The sequence below is a fragment of the Lipophrys pholis genome, assembly GCF_963383615.2.
Source record: "Lipophrys pholis genome assembly, chromosome: 12".
Lineage (NCBI taxonomy): Eukaryota > Metazoa > Chordata > Actinopteri > Blenniiformes > Blenniidae > Lipophrys > Lipophrys pholis.
The window spans coordinates 567,994-581,933 of record NC_137641.1 but is presented as its reverse complement, the minus strand read 5'-3'; the positions used below and the strand labels follow the sequence as shown (position 1 = coordinate 581,933).

General features: G+C 42.4%; 1 protein-coding gene across 3 annotated transcripts in view; it reads right to left on the bottom strand.

Annotated features, from left to right (window-relative positions):
* pkn3 (protein kinase N3) overlaps positions 1-13,940 on the bottom strand; it is an 87,192-nt gene that overhangs the window by 61,090 nt on the left and 12,162 nt on the right. For all 3 annotated transcript variants that reach the window (XM_080477494.1, XM_080477496.1, XM_080477495.1), the window contains exons 3-4: positions 2,268-2,437; positions 1,845-1,968 (exon numbers count right to left, since the gene is read on the bottom strand). In XM_080477494.1, the coding sequence (XP_080333620.1) occupies positions 1,845-1,968; positions 2,268-2,437 (294 nt within the window). The remainder of the gene's footprint in view (positions 1-1,844; positions 1,969-2,267; positions 2,438-13,940) is intronic.

Here is a 13,940-nt window from a genome sequence, read left to right as displayed (position 1 = left end):
TTTTAGTATGTTTATGTTATTTGCACAAATTGGCCTAAATTCGATTGCACTATCCAGAAACTTGCAAATTAATTTAAAGAAATGAATGTAAAAAAAGAATGGTGATAAAATTGAGTTTGTGATATGGTGATATATCTTGGCCATATTACAAACTCCCAATTGAGTTAATTTGGCTAAATCTGATCTGGAAAAGATTGTGGGAAGATCACAGCTGAAAACAGACAATTCATAGGAAGATGGGCAACACTGACACAGGCAGCGTCTTACTTATATTCACCTTTACAGGTTCATTATGACTTTCAGTATTATTTTCATTTAGGTTAGATTCAATCTAAGAAGGAAATGTAACTTTAAAAAAACCAAGATTTCATACAACCAGAAAAGGGTTTTGTCTCTCAGTATGCGGGGTGAGACTACTGAACGGGTTTAGTGTGGAATTGAAGCAATGCCGAAATATGAGACAGTTTAAAATGCTGTATAAAAATATGATTTTCAAAAGGTATGAGGATGAAAAAGGTGTGGCCAATCAGTAGGCTATTTTTAAGGGCAAATGTCTCGTCATTTCCTTTGGTTATTTCTTTTCTTTTGGTTATTTCTATTGTTCGTTTCTTTCCTTGCACTGTGTGTGTGTGTGTGTGTGTGTGTGTGTGTGTGTATAGGTGTTTATGTCTGTCTGTAGGTATGTATGAATGGACGTGTATGTATATATATTCTATGTACTGCACAGGACGTGTGTGTGTGCATCTATGTATGTATGCAAGAGATGGAAGGAAGTAATTATATTATTTACTTTGTGACGAGGGGTGAGAGTAAATAAGTTTCACTTCTTCTCACTCCTTTTCAAATACTCATCTGACGATGTTTTTCTTGATTTATTTTATATTATTATTACTGTTATTCATTTATTTGAGAGGAAAACTTTGTTGTTAATTTTCTTTTTTTTTTCCTTATTTGTTTTCGGACCTTATTCGACATAAACATTTCAATCAATCAATCAATTCAATTACATATAGTAATTAATGCAGCCTTTGTTGTGTCGGAATCTGCTGGAAATCATAACTGACTCCTTGTGTGACGACCTTTGGAGAGCCCAAATGTGGTAAGTAAACAAATACAAGCAGTGAATAACCATTCTAACTAATGCGATATGTTTACAGTCAACATTTTTCCAGAAATAATAAAGTTAGGAAAAAGTGACAAATTTGAAAGGAACACGTATTTGTGCAATGAGCAGCAGAGCCGAGAACGACGGTTGAGAGAGAAACCTGAATAACTGTAACAACAGTGAGCTTAGATGCCATTCATTTGAAAAACCTACTCTGTGGCTGTTCTGGTTGGAGCAGAGCAGTTTAAACTGCAGCCTGTGGGTCAATTTTCTAATGAACATGCAGCAAATTCTGAATAAATGACAAAATATGTCCTAACTATAACTTGCATTGGACTGTACTTGTGCACCTAACACTGGGTGAAGCTGATGTCTTAAACATGGGAGACCTTTGGAAAAAAAAAAAAAAAAAAAAAAGAGGCTTAAAATGCTAAAAAATGCCAAAAGCTGGTAAAAAACAGGTACTTTCTACTGGTCAGACATGTTACGCTCATATTTTTATCATCTTAAATCAGATTTTAAGACAGTTAGGCACAAATCACATTTTAAAAAAACATTTTCTGATCTTCTAGAATAAGAATAAATTTTTCTAAGAAAATTCCCCAGAACTCCAGACTTTTCCTGTCTTTAAGAATGACATGTTTGTTAAAATCTTCTTTTGTACAAAATATTTCTGGATCAAATAGCCGATGATGGTCAAAATGATCTGTAGAAACAAGCTGTAAATGTGTAGACGTACCATGTGAGCAGTCTCGTTGTCCGTCTCTGGCCTGACTGACTTTGACGATCTGCATGCGCAGCAGCTCGATCTTGGTGCGACTGTCCTGCAGCATCTGCTGAGCTGTGGAGAGCATCTTCCTGTCCTGGAAAAGAAGGAGGAAAAACTGCCATGAAGCAACTTTAAAAGTACCAACATAAAAAAACACGACAAACACAGTGGTCCGTCTATGGATCCTCTAAAAGTCCAGATTCTCTACATGAATTGGTCTTAAAATGTCATTTCATTGATCCAAATGCTTGTAATGTCGGTTTATTAATTAAATTAGAACTGCTCGAAAAAGTAAAGGTAACCTGGATTTATGAGAAGATTTGAAGCTGAACAAATCTTCTCAGGAGTTCAGGAGCTGCTGATCAGATTTTATTTAGCTCTTCAGTTCTGTACCTTGATTGATCCATTGGTGTAAGTCTGGATCATGTTCTCTGCGCCTTGTTTCACCTTGGACTCCATTGTGAGTTGTTTCTGCAGAGTTTTTACCCGACCGGCCAGAGGGGACATGACCTCTACCCACTGACATGATTCTGCCACTTGGGGGGCCACTTCCTCCAGGGGACCTCCATGAAAACACACAAGAAACCTCAGATTTATCCTCCCAAACATTTAACACAGTTTTCATGGCCACTTTGTACTCACACTGATACTAAGGAGGTAAAATAAACTGTGTGGATCTGTTTTGGAGGTTGTGATCTGATCTGCTTCTGCCGTTCTGCCCTCTTTATGAGTGCAGAATAATTCTGTGGCTTGAGCTGCTTTTCTTCCGTGCTGGAACACGATAGAAGCCCATTCCTGGTTATTCCATGGCATTGCAGAACAGACAGCATTTCATAACGCGGCAGTCTGGACTGGACACCTCACCTCTGCCCTATGTATTGTTTTTCTTGAGTTCCCACAATGCTTTGCTAATGTGTCATTTTCAATGACGCATGAATGCAATCTCTTTTCTAAATAGCCAGCAATGAATAACTGAATTATAAAGTGCTCATGACACCACAATTCATTAAATTGTATTATTTTTGGCTGTAAAAAACAACAGTGAAAGGCATGTTTGCCTTCATTAGATGCATGCTCAAACGTTGACATATTTCATTTAGAGACTGGAGAAGAAGTGACATCACAGCCAGAACACTTTCTTTCTGGATCACACAGGAATGCTGCAATAAGCCAGTTTGAATTTATTAAAGGTGTCATTTGATTCCATTAAAAAAAAAATTAATAAATGGATGAGCTGAAGTACTAAAGAGAAAGCACAATGAGATCCACTTTGAATTCAAGGTTAGCCGAGGGGAGAAATCCCGTGAGACTTGGGAGGTTTTCATTTTGCATGGCGGCACCTCGCTGTTAGATCACAGAAACCTCCAAATCGGCATTCTTCCAGATGTGTATTAAATACCAGCATATTCAGTCAATGGGTTAATCTTGCATTGTCACAGTCACAGTGGAATATCTTGAGGCATTTATCCATCGCCACTACTTCCATGGCACACTGGCAGTAGTGGCGATGGATAAATGCCTCAAGATACACAACGCCGTCTGTGTGTCATCACTTCCTCCTTCCAGCCTACACACAGACGGCGTTGTGTGTCTCTCGGAGGTTGGTCACAAAAGTGATGGATGTGTGCAGGTTACCCCACGGCCCTTGGCATTGGACCCAGAGTGGACCCTCTCTCAGCAACATGGCCCCTCCACTCAGGCCGGCTCAAACAAAGTGCTGTTCTCTGCCGAGAGGCTGGCTGGAGCTCATCACATCTCGGCTAACGCTGCTACACCTGTGGTCCACACTGGTCGGGAATATCACCAATGATTTTCGGGGAACAGCCGTCGCAGGTTGCTGCAGGAGGCTGTCATGCGTCGGTCCGGCTCTGATCCTCAGGCTGAGGCTCCTCCTCCCTGCACACCTGTGCAGACGCTCCAGCGCGAGCCGCTGTCCTCGGTTCAGAGGGAGGCGGACGACCATCACCAAGCCTGCCCTAATGGTCCTCCACCTCCATCGCCCCGCCCTCTTTTCCCTTACAATACATTAATGATCAGAGATTCCATAATGGGGAATGTGGGTTTCTTCAATGCCATTACACGCTGTTTCACTGGTGCGACAGTGCCTGTCTTCCTGGAGGAACTCCTCCTCCTCCTGCCCACTGTCCCAGCTTCCATTGAGAGAATTGTGGTCCATGTTGGAGTTAACGACACAGTTTGTCATGAATCTGAGCGCACCAGATATCATTTTAATCTTCCTTTCAATGTCCTAAAAGAGTGCGGAAAATCAATTTTAGTTTCTGGTCTGATTCCCTGGATCGGAGGAGGATCAGATCGTTTGAGTCGTGTCCTCCACCTGCACACCTGGCTATAGTCTGCATGTAGAGCCCTGGACATGGTTTTTACTGAGAACTTTAATCTGATCCTCACTCTTTAAGAATGATGGAATTCACCTAAATAAGCATGACAGTGAAAAGCTTTCCTCCAATATTCAGTATGCGGTCTGGTATGGATCACAAGCATGATGCTATAATAAACACTCTCCCTCTCCAAAAACCTCAAATGCCCCTCCTGCCCCGCCCCAGGACAAGGTGTCCCCCTCCAGCCCTCCTCACTGTGGAGGGCCGACGGGCCCTACACATCACTACATCCCTGGGATTGTCACTACCAGGGTTGGGAAGGTTACTTGAAAACTGTAATCCATTACAATTACAAGTTACCTGCCAAAAAAAGGAATCAGTAACTTACTCCAAGTACTCAAATATAAAAGTAACGTACCAGAGTACTTTTAGTTACTTTTGGATTACTTCACCAGCAAACATAAAAAATAAAGACAAGAAAGAATAGAATGTGTGATCTGCTCAGTGTATTGATAAATCTTATACACAGCATACACAACCTGCACTTAACAGAGGTTTTGAACCATCAACACTCAGTAACAAATCAGGTGTCTCACACTGATTTTTTTAAAGAATCAAAACCACAATACAAAAAAAGTTTTCAATTATTTAAGTGTTAGTCCTCAAAACAATTTCTATTCAAGAAAATGTGCTGATCTTTTTCAAAACAAACAGAACAGATGTAAAGGTAAAGAGAAATCTCACTCACTCATTCACTCTGCAGCATAAATCACTGATTGATAATAAGTGAACCCTATCCCTATCCCTAACCCTAACCCTAACCCTATCCCTAACCCTAACCCTATCCCTGGACCAGCTACTGAGTCAATGAGCAGAATTAAAACAAAAAAGGTTATGGCACGTTTAGCCCCAGTTAATACCTAAAACATGAGCTCCTCTAAACGTATTGAGAATGGCCTGCTACCATCCAAACTAGTAATGGTATTGGCAGGTTACTGACAGGTTATTGAGTTAATTAAACTAGTTGACAGAGTCCAGGTGTGTGTCAGTAAAAGTGAGCGGGTTGTTTCCTACCTGTTGATGTTTCTTCAGGTTAGACGTTGACACACCTTCACAGCTGGGAGGCAGAATTTGCATTGCATTTGCATTAAGAGCCTTCTCTCACTTCAAAAGAAAATGATGTCGGAGTTTCTTTCCCCGGGAGCAGCCGTGACCAGAGCAGCTGCCGGCAGTATCCATGGCAACACGTCGCTTCAGGCGTGGGCTTGTTCTTGCAGTCTGCCTTGTGTCAGCTGCATTTCTAGTTTAATGCGATCTGATTTTCTATTGTAATCCTGCTCAGTAATCCCAGTTTTTATCCAATATGCCTGTATAATAGCACAGGAGCAGGTATCACCAGGGAGCAAACACACTGCTGCAGTGCCCCCTACAGAGCTTTCTGTAGAAATGGCTCTGCTCAATGCATGCTCCATTTCCAACAAAACTTTTCTTCTTCAGGAACTGCTCATTAGGGAAAACTTGGACTTTTTGTTCTTCACTAAAACTTGGCAGAGGTGTTCTGAGTAAAGCTCTGTAAATGAACTCACTGGAACAAAAGTTGGCCGTGTTAATCCTTTTTACTGTGTTTTAATTTACCGACCTCCTGGCCCTGGCCTGTCTGATTTTCGTGAGTTCTTATCTTCAGTTATAATGTTTGAAAAGGTATTAATCATTGGGGATTTAAATTTTCACATTGATGATGTCACCTCTCAGGTTGCCGCTGCCTTTCTGGATCTGGATCACCGAGTCTTTTAACTTTAGGCAACATGTGTCTGGGCCCACACACAAAGCTGGACATACTTTGGACTTGGTTTTTACTCATGGACTAACTGTGGAAAACATTGGCCTTGAGGATTTACTGGTTACTGATCATAAATGTGTCCTTTTTGGCATTTCCTGTATTCTGGATAGGAAACTCCATGTCTCAATCTAGACGCATCTAAAATGAACAAACAGCTGACAAATTTACTACTGCAGCAAGTGCTCCTGTGTTCTAGACATTGTTGCTTCCCCCAAACAAACAAACAAAAAAATAAAATTCCTACCTAGGATTAACGAGTCAGTTCTCTGTCTCAGTTGTCAGTGTAGGAGGACAGAGCTTTATGGAAATCCACTGAACTACAGGTCCACCGGCTGCATCTTAAAGAACTATTACTGGAACTCAATGAAATTATTAGAGTTGCAAGAACAGCACATTTTGCCAACCTCATTTCTGCTAACAACAAAAAATTCTAAAGTTCTCTTCGATACCACAAATGCGGTAATCTGTCCTCCCACTCCACAAAAGCGTGTTTCCTCTCATCATTTTTTAAAAATATATTGTCGATTAAGTCAGCCAAGTCAGAGCAAAGATCCCACGTCATCTCACCATCTTTCCGCAGGTGCTCCCAACATATCAATTTTAAACTTTTTCCCGTCTCCTTGGAGGAAGCTCCAGGTCTGATGACCAAACTTAAGCATTCACATGGCCCCTTTGATTTTCTCCCCCAATCCTTTCAATGTTTTTATTTCAATTGGTCCCACCATTGGTGATGTAATAAACCTCTTCCAATTAATAGGCTCTGTTCCTACACTTTGTAAGGAGGCAATAAGCCAGCCTCTGCTGAAAAATAACAAATCCAGACCCCACATTTCATATGAATTATAGGCCTATCTCCAAACTGCCTTTTGACTCAAAAATACTGGAAAAGGTTGTAGCCATGTACTTATATCTGCTCTTGACTTACATGATATGTACGACCCACTCCGTAAACTGCACTCCACAGAATCTCCTCTGACTAAGGCAGGGGTTGACAACTTTCAACACTCAAAGAGCCATTTGGACCCATTTCCCATTGAACACAACACACTGGGAGCCGCACCAAAAAAAAAAACCCTGTCGTTGCTCGAAATCGGAGATGAGGGTTTGTAGAGCCATGAGTGCGAGTGGTGTAGCTTTCAATGTCATTCAGGATTATTTAGCGTTAAGTGAATAACTGCCGCTCTCTGTGGCAGTGAGTATGAAGCATCATTCCTCGACATGTCTGCTGACTGGGAGCGACGATCGTCACTCTCAACAAGTCAGCAATATCAAAATGTCTCATTCGGCGTAAACACTCCCTTTTTTGTTCACATACGCCACTTTGCGCACACTGGTTGTTTTGTTGACTGGGTTTATTGAATCATTGGTGCTCCACAGCACAGCGGTCTTCCAACGAGGTTCAGACACTCCTCTCAGTACCAGGAGAGGAGATGGACGCTGCAGTTCGGATCGAGAACGTTTTCTGCTGTGTCACAGATAAGGAAGCTCACAGCTTCGGATGACTGTGGAGCTGCGGCGGCAGCAAGCGCAACTTCCACATTCCTTCCGCCACTATTGTTGTGAAATTACATTACATCCTTGCCTCGTTCACAACCCCTGTACCCCTGAGGTGAAACCTGCAACATCGGTACCCAAGCAGCCTGGCTCCAAGCAGCCTGCATCTAAGCATCCCATCTTCAGCATTCGGAGGGACGTTCAGTTCACAATCCCTCATCAAGATGTCTGACGTTTAGTGGTCCTTCTGCCAGTGGAGAAGCAGGCAAGAAGCCCAGTAAGAAATCTCTTACCACTGACCAGTGAACTGTGTGCCAACTTTCCAGCGAGTTCGGTGGGAAGATTGAGTGGGAAGTGTTAAGCTGAGCTGCAGTGCCCTCTCTCTGCCTGAGTGTATCAGGGTGTGGGTGTGGCTTCCAGGCAGCAGCTCCATCACATCAGGTAGGTAGCTGCTAACTCTAGCCCCCCCCCCCGGTGGCCCCCGAGCAGCCGGGGGAACAGGGCGGTTGGGTGACTGCCAGGGGTAAACGTAGCAGCAAGAAGTCAACCGGACACCCCCGCTACACCCTGCAGGCCTCCGTCAGTGTCTCCAATAGCCTGGGGCCAGAGCAGGCGACATAGAGTCCCAGCTAAAGCTAATGACCAAGAGTAAACGGAGATTTAAAGGGATTATAATCCACTGCGGTGGAAACAACGTTCGCCTGAAGAAGTCTGAGGTCCTCAAAGCTAACGTAGAGTCAGTGTGCACATATGCGTGGACCATTTCAGACGAAGTAGTTTTCTCTGGCCCCCTCCCAAACCTCATCAGGGACCAGATGTTTAGCCTCATCTTTTAACCGCTGGCTGTCAGGGTGGTGTCCCAGTAACTCGGTAGGCTTCATTAATAATTGGAAGTCCTTCTGGGACAAGCCTGGTCTCATCAGGAGGGACGGCATCCATCCCACGTTGGATGGAGCGTACCTCTTATCTAGAAACAGAGTTAAAAGCTTAGCTCCTCCATCCTGACGTAGCAGAGTGGGGACCAGGCAACAGAGTGGCAGTCCTACACGCCTCTCTGAGTTTCCCTCTGGGCAGTCACCAACCATAGCTAACTTAGTTAAACATCCCATAGAGACTGTGTCTATCCCTCGGACCACCACAAGTATAAAACTATCTAAACCTAGGAAAACTACTTCTAATGACTGCAAAAACTTCATCTGTATCAAGTGTGAAACTAGACAAAATCAAGACAAACAAATGAGATGTGGTTTCCTAAACATGAGATCTTTATCATCCAAAGCTCTTCTAGTCAATGATCTGATAAGTGAACACAACATTGATCTCTTTGGATGAACAGAAACCTGCTACGTAAAGATGAGTATGTTAGTCTAAATGAAGCCTCCCCTCCAAGTCATATTAACACTCAAATAGCTGGTGGAGGTGGTGGAGGAGGGTGGAGGCAGCCATCTAGAACTCTCAGTTACTAATTAATATTAACCCAAAACCCAACTTTAGTTCTTTTGAGAGTCTGAGCATGACCATGCCACACCCATCAAATAAAATAGTAAATTCTGTAGAATCTGTAATCATTTATCGTCCTCCTGGACCTTCTTCAACTTTTCTAACTGAATTCTCTGAATTGTTGTCAGATGTAGCCCTGACTAAAGATAAGGTTATCATGGTAGGAGACTTCAATGTTCATGTTGACCTAGAAAATGATAGTTTCAGTGCAGCTTTAGATCTACACTTGACTCTCTAGGTTTCTCTCAGGTAGTAGACGGGCCTACCCATAAACATCTCCACACCCTAGACCTTATTCTAACTTATGGTTTGAATATAGAGCATCTGACCATCTCTCCTCACTATGATTTCCTGTCAGATCACTTCTTAATAACCTTTGACTTTGTTCTAAATAGTTCTAACCCTCCGGTTAAAGCCGTGTTAACCAGGTCTCTCTCTGATAACATAGTAACTAAATTCAAGGAAAGAATTCCCTCTGCTATAGAATCAGCAGTGAATCTTCCTGACCCGTATACTGTTGCTAGCTCAGACATTGAATACCTAACAAACAGTCTGACAGATATGCTAAAAACAACGCTAGACGACATAGCTCCTCAAAAAATGAAAATGAAAAAACAGGAAAAGTCCTCCCCATGGTTTAACTCATCAACCCGCCAGCTTAAACAACGCTCCCGTAGATTAGAAAGAACTTGGCGTTCAACAAAAACAGAGCTAGATTATATAGCCTGGAAGGATAGCTTCAAAACTTATAAGAAAGCTCTCAGTAGAAGTAGAACTAATTACTACTCATCCTTAATAGAGGAAAACAAAAACAACCCTCGGTTTCTTTTCAGTACTGTAGCCAAACTGACCAAGAACCAAAATAGTGTTGAGCCCACCATTCCTATCAATATATGTAGTGAGGACTTCATGAAGTTCTTTCAAAATAAAATGACAAGGCTTAGGGATAACATCCATCAAACCCTACCGTCCGTTAGCCCCATAACAGAGGAACTGGTTAAACCTAACAGTCATCTGGAATGCTTTCAGCAAATACAACTAGTCCAACTAAACTCCCTTATTTCTTCTGCTAAACCAACTACTAGCCTGTTGGACCCAATTCCTACTAGAATTCTGAAAGAGGCACTGCCACTAATCAATAATTCTATACTGGCAATTATTAACCAGTCTCTAACAATAGGCTATGTGCCCCAATCCTTTAAACTAGCAGTTATTAAACCTCTCATTAAGAAGCCAAACTTAGACACAAGCCTTCTCTCAAACTACAGGCCCATCTCCAACCTTCCTTTCCTGTCAAAGGTTCTGGAGCAAGTAGTGGCTAAACAACTCCAGGATTATCTGCAGGAGAATAATCTGTTAGAGGACCTTCAGTCCAGCTTCAGAATGAACCACAGTACAGAGACTGCTCTGCTAAAAGTTACTAATGACCTTCTAATGGCCTCAGATAGAGCTCTTCTATCTGCTTTACTTCTTCTGGACCTTAGTACTGCATTTGATACTGTCCATCATAATATACTCTTAAGGAGATTAGAAGATGGCGTCGGCATTAAAAACTTAGCCTTAAACTGGTTTAAATCATATTTATCTGACCGCTTTCAATTCGTTCATGTAAATAACAAATCTTCAATACATGAACGGGTCCTGTGTGGAGTACCACAAGGCTCCGTCCTCGGACCCATATTGTTTAATCTCTAGATGTTACCACTCGGAAATATTATTAGGAAACACAACATTAACTTTCATTGTTATGCAGATGATACTCAGCTCTATTTATCAGTTAAAGCCAATCAGGCCGACCAACTTGTTAAACTAGAGTCCTGCCTCAGGGACGTTAAGTCCTGGATGTCTATCAACTTCTTAATGCTCAACACATCCAAGACTGAGGTTCTAATCCTAGGTCCTAAAAAGCTCAGGGATTACTTCTCAGATAGTCTGATTACCTTAGATAATATTACCTTAACCTCTCACAGTGATATTAGGAACCTGGGTGTTATTTTTGATCAGGATCTGTCCTTTATGTCCCATGTTAAACATGTCTCCAGGACAGCCTTCTTCCATCTAAGGAATATTGCAAAAATGAGAAACTTCTTGTCCTTCAAAGATGCAGAACAAATGCTTCCTGCCTTTGTGACTTCAAGATGAGATGATTGTAACTCCCTAATGTCAGGATGTCCAAACTCCTCTGTTAGGATCTTCCAGCTAGAGCAGAACGCTGCTGCAGGTTTACTAACCAGAACTGGAAGAAGAGAGCACATCTCCCCAGTCTTAGCATCCTTACACTGACTTCACATCAAATCTAGAATAGAATTCAACATCCTTCTGATCATATCTAAAACTCTTCATCACCAGGCTCCGTCCTATATGGAGAAACTTCTAGAAGTGTCTCACCCTCCACGAGCCCTTGGCTCTGAGGATGCAGGACTGTTGGTAATCCCTAAAGTCCTTCAAAGTAAAAGAGGAGGCAGGAGTTTCAGCCATATGGCTCCTTTACTCTGGAATCAACTAGCAGCCTCGGTCCGAAGGGCCCACACCATTAGTTTATTTAAGAGGAGACTAAAAAGCTTCCTCTTTGATAGAGCTTCTCATTAGGAATAAAATAGGAGCACTAAGTTGAGCTGCTCTAGGCCTAGACTGCTGAGGGGATTTCCTCTCTCCCGTTAAAGGGAGGAACTCTACATTTGGAGCTTCTGTTTCTTGTCTTTCTTTCTTTCTCTCTGTGTAACAACATTACTGGAGCCACCAGATCCTGACAGGAGGGGAGCAGGATCCAGGGGATCAGACCCAAGACTCCCAGAGTGGAGTTACCACGGTCCTACTACCCGACCCCCCCCACAGCACCGGGACCCCCCCAAAGCACCGGGACCCCCCCACAGCAACGGGACCCCCCCCCCCCCATAGCACCGGGACCCCCCCACAACGGCACGGCCCTTAAACTCCAGACTGAGATTGGTTCATCATCAGACCAACGCTCATCATAGACTTTTCTTTGTATTTGTACTTCTCTGGCCTGTCTGCCTCTCTCTCTCTCTCCCTCTTCTATTCCTCTCTCTCTCCCTCTTCTATTCCTCTCTCTCCCTGTCCTATCCCATGTACTTCTCCCCCCAACCGGTCAAGGCGGATGCCCACCCCCTTCCAGAGTCTAGGCTCCGCCCCCTTTCTTCCTGAAGAGGGACTTCTTATGAACTGTTCTTCCTGAGAGGGAGTTCTTCCTGGTTTCCACTGTTGCTTGTTCCATCTGCTGCTCTGGAAGGTTTAGTAGGGTTCTGTTGTTCTCTATCATTGTAAGAGGTTCTGGAAGGTTTAGTTGGGTTCTGTTGTTCTCTATCATTGTAAGAGGTTCTGGAAGGTTTAGTTGGGTTCTGTTCTCTATCATTGTAAGAGGCTCTGAGATGTTTGTTGATGTGATTTAGCGCTTTACAAAGAAAATAAAATTGAATTGAAGGTGATCTGCTAATCAGGAAAGTTTGGAAGCATTCACTCAGAAGACAGTGAGCAGTGACTCTGGACTGCAGGATCAAACGAAAAAGGAGACTAAGGAGCCAGTGAACCTTTGGTCATGTTGTGTGATTTATCTTTTGTTTGGGAGCGTTTGGAAAGTTTTGAATCATGTGGTCAGATTTCTGTCAGGTTAAAGTCACGTGTTTAAAAGGCCATTAAAATGTTATATTTTAACATGTCAGTGGGAAGGGCAGTTAAAAATGTGCATCTTCAAAGAAGAAAGTTAAAAGTAATTTAAGATGGTTTATGGGAGTTAAAAGAAGCTAAAAATTAAAATCAGTATTGAGCAGTGATTTCAATTTTATTTATTGGGGGTATTTTAAGTATGGAAAATTTATACTTCTTACCCATTTTCTGCTTAATTTCATGGTAAGTTTTTATTAGCCTAAAAATTAATTATTGATTGTGGGTTACATACGAGTCTCTACTTGTGTTTGTATTTAAAGGTTTTTCACCCGTTTCGTTGGGACAACTTTCAAAATAAAAGAGACAAGAAACAAAATGGTCATTAAGTGAATTCCAGTCAGTTTCTTCTGAAGCAAGCTACCCTTTCAAGTGGGGGAAAACTTGAGGATAAAACTTCACAAATGTGAGGAGCACTGGACACCCACGGACGTGCAGAATGCCCCCAGGACTCACTGGGCATAGTTGGAAACCACTGGTTATCTGTATCCGTCATCATTGTGGAGCTCTAGACCACTGGTACCATTGTAGACCTAGCACGGAGTCCCTCCCTCCACCCAAACTGTGGTGTGACACAACCCCCCCTGGTGCAGAGTAAGCAACGATGCATCTTCAGGGAGGGCTGGTGATGGTCACTAAATTGCAAAAAAAATAAAAATAAAAGACACCTATGATGAACACTGGTTCTTAGAGAGCTTGGTGAGATGGAAATGCCTAGCATGTAGACATATTCTCGTAGATCATTCAATATACAGAAGAGATGGATGACCAGTGTTAATTTATTATTGGTCCCTTATTAGTCACCAGAGGGAAAATGTCTTCACTGAATTGACTCAACGGCAGCAGCACCACAGTGCAGCGCTCGGGAGGAGCTGATAGGGGTCCAGGGTCCTGCTCAGCGATTCACGGTGCACGCTTTTTGGAATGTGGGAGGAAACCGGAGCACCCGAGGAAGCCAACACGCCCACAGAGAGAACTAAATACAGGTACTTCTCAAAAAATTAGCATATTGTGATAAAGTTCATTATTTTCCATAATGTAATGATAAAAATTAGACTTTCATATATTTTAGATTCATTACACACAACTGAAGTAGTTCAAGCCTTTTATTGATTTAATATTGATGATTTTGGCAAAAAAGTAAAGAAAAACCAAAAATCCCCATCTCAAAAAATTAGCATATCATGAAAAGGTACTCTAAATGAGATATTA